At 31.3% G+C, this 6,984-nt stretch overlaps 1 protein-coding gene across 1 annotated transcript in view; it reads right to left on the reverse strand.

The window, feature by feature from the left end:
- The window catches only part of LOC106471382 (lysosomal-trafficking regulator-like), a 69,491-nt gene that overhangs the window by 13,491 nt on the left and 49,016 nt on the right, over window positions 1–6,984 (reverse strand). Inside the window, exons 21-23 of the mRNA XM_022399983.1 lie at window positions 5,955–6,053; window positions 4,317–4,456; window positions 810–907 (exon numbers count right to left, since the gene is read on the reverse strand). Coding sequence (XP_022255691.1) covers window positions 810–907; window positions 4,317–4,456; window positions 5,955–6,053 — 337 coding nt within the window. The remainder of the gene's footprint in view (window positions 1–809; window positions 908–4,316; window positions 4,457–5,954; window positions 6,054–6,984) is intronic.

A 6,984-nucleotide genomic window follows, 5' to 3' on the forward strand; every position in this document is an offset into this window, starting at 1 on the left:
GCCACACAGTACACACAAGCCAATGCGTCATTAGTGCCACACAGTACACACAAGCCAATGCGTCATTAGTGCCACACAGTACACACAAGACAATGCATCATTAGTGCCACACAGTACACACAAGACAATGCATCATTAGTGCCACACATTACGTGGACCTGACACGCACTATTATACCATAACTGACACGCATTACCTGACACACACTATTGTACCATAACTGACACACATTACCTCACACATACTATTGTACCATAACTGTCACACATTACCTGGACCTGACACATTCATATCACAGAGACCATATGTTGATGTAACAGACTCTGATTGATGATAATCTTTGTTCCCCACCATGCTGTCAAATGATGGCATGGATACAGTTTAATCAGTAGAAGACTGCTCAGTACAAAGCTAGGATCTTAACAGCACCTCAAATACTGCAACATTAAATGAATAACTCAGTATAAAGCTAGGAGCTAAATAATAATATCCCCAATACTGCAACATTAAATGAATAACTCAGTATAAAGCTAGGAGCTAAATAATAATATCCCCAATACTGCAACATTAAATGAATAACTCAGTATAAAGCTAGGATCTAAATAATAATATCCCCAATATTCATTTAATGTTGCAGTAACTCAGTATTGAGCTAGGATCTAAATAATAATATCCCCAATACTGCAACATTAAATGAATAACTCAGTAAAAAGCTAGGATCTAAATAATAATATTCCCAATGCTGCAACATTAAATGAATAACAAAGTTATAACTTGTATACAATACTTGTTAAGTATTATGATCTTACCAATATGACTGACAATGGCTACATCTCCCAATGTTTCACTGATAGCAATCAAAGATACAGGTTGTCCACTACTCTGGAGAGTTCGAACATAGGATAACCTTTAGGAATCAAAACAGTTCATTATTTACTTAACGAAAATATCTGTTATCTCTAACTGTAATGTTTCAAAATAGGGATATAACGTTAACTCCTACAGTACAACATGGAAACATTAGAATACTTACAGCTATTTATTACAACTGAATTAGTATTTTTTCCTCATTAATAACTTAATACTTGCTGGCTAATTACTTAAAACTTGCTTCAATGTTAAAGTGGATGCCAATCAATTGTTTTAAAAACAGATTTTATCTAACATTTTGTGTCATCACAGAATTAGCATTACCACAGAAGAAACAATTATAAATCTTGCTGTTTAAACAACATCTATGGGGTTTCGAATCCCTTTTATTTCACCATATAGTAATGTAAGTTAAATTTACTGTATGGAAAACTAAAAAGGACTCAAACCGCACATATTTTATATACACTTCATCATTATAAGAGACCTAACTGTAACTTTGGTTTGCTGATCCAAGCTATGCTGATGAGCTTTGAATAAGCAAAACTGTAGTCCATAGCAGAGGGTATAGCTAAGTCAAGGTTTATTTTATTTCAGATCTTTCAGTCTCATACATCAATCAATTTTTAGTGTGGTGAATATCACAATGAGATAAATAGTACAAATCCTTATCATATCATGCCATTCTGACTTACCACAATTGTTTTATTTCTAACAGAGAAAACAATTATATGTCATTAGAATATTTCAATATATTTAATTCATTCCAAGAAAGTAAAGACCACACAGAGCAAACAGGTTTAATGTTGGTCACTTCAAGCTTCCTTCTGTTGTAAACTATAAAGTACAAATATAGCTGGAAATGTAATAAAAACTGAAACAAAGGCAACACTTAACTTGAAGAAAATTTATAGTATATGAAAGAAATAAAATATGAAGAAGAAAGGTAGGTTACCTAAAGTACTCTTATGTGGTGCTCTCATCTCACATCCCAATACGCGTAAAGCTACACGAAGGCCATACCAATACACGTAAAGCTACAGGAGAGCCATCTCAATAGACATAAAGCAACATGAGGGCTCTCTTCGCATAGCCATCCCAATATATTTAAAGCTACATGAGGGCTAGATGGAAGGCAGATAGCTAATCAAAGTACGCCATCTCCAACTCTTAGGCTACTCTTGTCTGATCAAATAGTGTATTTAATTGTCATTCTTGTAGTACATTCATGGCCACAAAGTGTGGATTGTGTCACACCCGTGGCCACAAGGTGTGGAATGTGTCACACCCGTGGCCACAAGGTGTGGATTGTGTCTTTGCAGCAAAGTGATGCAAATCAAGAACTTTTTTACATCCACTGTCTGGGCACACTAGCCAATAAATTCTTACTTTTTCTGGAACACATTAAAGGAACTATTCATTTTGAGTTGGAATAGAGAAATCAATAGATAAACAATGGCTGATTTATTCAACATTTTTGACATCAAATACATTTTAAAATTCAGCAAATTACTCTGCCTCCCATGAATACAGAAATATTAACAGTCTTTGCACAAAAGAAGTATTAAGAAACACAGCTTTAAATTTTGAAGACTTCTCTGACTATAAATACAGATAAGTCCCCTTTACTTTGGTGATTCACTACAGCAACCTTCTTATAGTTAAAGCACACAACTAAACATAAAACAGAATGGCTGATTTACTCCAACCAGTAGTTTCTTTTGTTTGTTTTAGCCTTGTTGCCTTGACAAATATTTGTCTATACATGTATGTGCATTTTGTTGTTATGCTTTCTTTTGCAGAGAAACCAAATTTTTATTATTTTACAAATGGCAACCTTCACCTTTGACCTTTTAACACCATAATCAATTGGATTCTTTACCCTCCCCATGTTTAATTAACATGCACTGTATAGAACTCTTGTTATTAGATGAACAAAATCATCACTATAACTACCAGAGCATGTTTGGACAGAATGATAAAAGTTGTTAATTCTAAACATAGTAAGAAAGGTACAAGAAAAAGGAAAAACATTGAATACAAAGTTGTGCTCAACAATAAAATATTTTACTTAACATAAGTACATGTGTGTATAATATCTTTTACTGTTTATATATAATTGTTCATTAAAAACATTGAATACAAAGTTGTGCTCAACAATAAAATATTTTACTTAACATAAGTACATGTGTGTATAATATCTTTTACTGTTTATATATAATTGTTCATTAAAAACATTGAATACAAAGTTGTGCTCAACAACGAAATATTTTACTTAACATAAGTACATGTGTGTATAATATCTTTTACTGTTTATATATAATTGTTCATTAAAAACATTGAATACAAAGTTGTGCTCAACAATAAAATATTTTACTTAACATAAGTACATGTGTGTATAATATCTTTTACTGTTTATATATAATTGTTCATTAAAAACATTGTGCGAGACATGATGAAACTTCAGTAGTCAATCCACACTTGTAAGAATCAGGAAGTGTAACCAGTATAACTTTACTGTTTTCTTATACACAAATATCAAACCTTAGCTATTTCATAAAATCACAGATAATGAAAAACACTATGAAAGCTGGTACAGGACTAATTAAACAATGAAAAAGGTTCAAGTTGTTTTATTGCATATATATGTGTTCTTAGATTCATAATGAAAACTAAAACGGTGTTAATTCATGTTTATCTCAACATTTCACTCCACAACTGTAACACTATGTGTACAGACCTTATCAGTTAACACCTCACACAACATCACCTGTCTTTAATTCCATTAACTGCTACACTATATTTGTCAATATTTCACTCCACAACTGTAACACTATGTGTACAGTCCTCATCAGTTAATACTTCACACAACATTACCTGTCTTTACTTCCATTAACTGCTATGCTATATTTGTCAACATTTCACTCCACAACTGTAACACTATGTGTACAGTCCTCATCAGTTAACACTTCACACAACATTACCTGTATTTACTTCCATTAACTGCTATGCTATATTTGTCAACATTTCACTCCACAACTGTAACACTATGTGTACAGTCCTCATCAGTTAATACTTCACACATCATCACCTGTCTTTACTTCCATTAACTGCTACACAAAATTTGTCAACATTTCACTCCACAACTGTAACAGTATGTGTACAGTCCTCATCAGTTAACACTTCACACAACATTACCTGTCTTTAATTCCATTAACTGCTACACTATATTTGTCAACATTTCACTCCACAACTGTAACACTGTGTACAGTCCTATCAGTTAACACTTCACACAACATCACCTGTCTTTACTTCCATTAGTTGCTACGCCATATTTGTCAACATTTCACTCCACAACTGTAACACTATGTAACACTACTTTACTATAGTTTTTACAAATTTGGAGAGCCAATGTAACCTCACATTTTGAAGTTTCTTTTACTTACCTATTGAGATCCCATATAATACATCGTCCATTGTCACTTCCACTAACTGCAATGCTATAACCCTTGCAGATCTGGATAGTAGATATTTGACCCGAATGGCCACACAGCTGTACAAAAGGTTTCTTTTCTTCTACCTTTAGCTTTAATAAATAAAAAAAACAACTGTCCAAACTCATGATTTCTCACTAAGTAATCTATTTTAATCCAATAAGAACATAATATTATTGGCAATGCAAAATATGATTTAATAATAAATTATATATATAAAAGACTGAAAAGAAAATATGGTTACAAGTTGCTTTTAGCTTCATGCCTTATTAAACATTATTATTCCTATTTATTTATGCTTTCAACAACCATTTCTTTGTCAATTTTTCTATAATTAGAATTCAAAATTTAAATCACACTGTCAACCTAATGTAAATAGTTTAACACTAAGTTATACTTAACAAAAGTATCAGCACATTATATTTATCATGAAAGATAGAGGTGATGATTTCTGCAACTATATAAATCATTAACCTGAGCAAAATATGTTAAAAATCTATTGTTTATTTAAAACCAAAAAATTTGATGCATTTAAATGGTAGAAAACATATTAATTTAAGTAAAAATATTTCAAAATTAACATATAAAATGGAAAGTGGTTAGAAAAAATTCATTTTATTTTAATAATTAAAATAAAACAAACAAAATAAATAGGAACTTCCAAATTTTTTTTTTTCTTTAATAAGAAATTTCCATGAAGGACAAGAGTTATTTCACTTCTATGTTAAACTAAATGAACAGACCCTATAGAGGCGACCAGGTGTGCAAAGTATGACCTAACATCAAAGCACAACAAGAAACCTTTTGGTCCATCTATGCTGTCCTGTCCCCTACATTAAACTACACACTAAAAAAACAAAAACAAATTTGAAGCCAGCCCTCATCACTGAAATATTTATCAAGCTTTCCCTTAAATTAACTACATCGATGGAAACCTGTTACAAAAATAAAACAGAAGATAACTTCTTCCCTGCCAAAATTTTTAGTTGTTGTTAAAAAGTATGCTAAAACTGTTGGATACAGACTGGACACTGTTTCAACCACACAATAAACTGTATCAAAACTATCAACCCGATACTATGAAAAAATTGTTTGACACATACTGGACACTGTTTACCCTATAATACAAACTGTATCAACAATGAGTGACATTTTATATGACCATAAAACTGCTTATTGCCAAGTTTTATACACTTTACGATGACAACCAACTAACTATTTACAGGTTACCTTACCTTAATACACTTTACGATGACAACCGACTAACTATTTACAGGTTAATTTACCTTAATACACTAAGATGACAACCAACTAACTATTTACTGGTTACCTTACTTTAATACAATTTACGATGACAACCAACTAACTATTGACAGGTTACCTTACCTTAATACACTTTACGATGACAACCGACTAACTATTTACTGATTATGTTACCTTAATGCACTTTACGATGACAACCGACTAACTATTGACAGGTTACCTTACTTTAATACACTTTACGATGACAACCGACTAACTATTGACAGGTTACCTTACTTTAATACACTTTACGATGACAACCGACTAACTATTGACAGGTTACCTTACCTTAACGGAGTCACAGATCAGTTGATGGACCCTGATAATGCCAGACATGTGACCCAGAAAGAGCAGATTACAATCAGGAACAGATGCACAAATACAGATCTAAAACGAAGAAAATGTTTTTAAATATAAATTAATGTTTCTTTGATGCATGTTAGAACAACGGGTAAAAGTTGTAGTTAGTGGATGAGTTGGCCGACGCGTTTCGAATGCATTCTGCATCCATTATCAAGGCTGAATGTTGTTCATTACAGCTCTTAATGACCTGCTGATTAGCTTCAAGTAAACCTGGTAGAGCTCTTCAGTGTAAAAAAAAGTATAATGTGTATATTTATTTCTTTTCACTACATTTAATTTACTTTTTATTTATCTGTAAGCATTCTTATTTGAACTTTTTTTGTATGCCTTGTGCATTTACTATGTTTTTATGCACATTGAGTTTTGATTTGTTTCTAGAAGTACTTTGTAATGTGTCATGTATATATAATAAATAAGTTATTTTATGAAGAGCATTTTATTCCTTTTGTTTTTAAGGTATTGTACCATAATTTTACACATATCATGTATGAGAAATTTTTAATGTTCCTGTCCTTTTATTACGTTTTAGATAAATAATTAAATTATTTTCTTTTGGTGATTTGTACTTTTTATACTGTTTTGCAAAAATTGGTGTTTTGTAAATATGTACATAATGGTTATTGAATATTTATTGTTTTTTTAAATGGTATTTTTATGTTTATGAATAATTTTGTTTAAAAATTCATTTTGTATTTTAATTTCATGTCAAAGGATTTTGTGGTTTGTCTTTTATAATTGTGGAAATGTTAATTTCATTTAACTTATATTGTCTTTGTTCTGTTTTATTGATTGCTTATAGTTCATGATCAGCAGCTCAGAGTTTACCTTATTTTTTGTTTTTTCTGTTGCATGTTTCCTGCTTTTTCATGCACCTTTCTCAATTTCTGTTAATTTTTGTTCAATAATTTTTCCACTGTGCCTAGTCATAGTTATTTGGAAGCTAATTTTGATATCA

Source organism: Limulus polyphemus, unplaced genomic scaffold, assembly GCF_000517525.1.
Source record: "Limulus polyphemus unplaced genomic scaffold, Limulus_polyphemus-2.1.2 Scaffold4587, whole genome shotgun sequence".
Taxonomy (NCBI): Eukaryota; Metazoa; Arthropoda; class Merostomata; order Xiphosura; family Limulidae; genus Limulus; species Limulus polyphemus.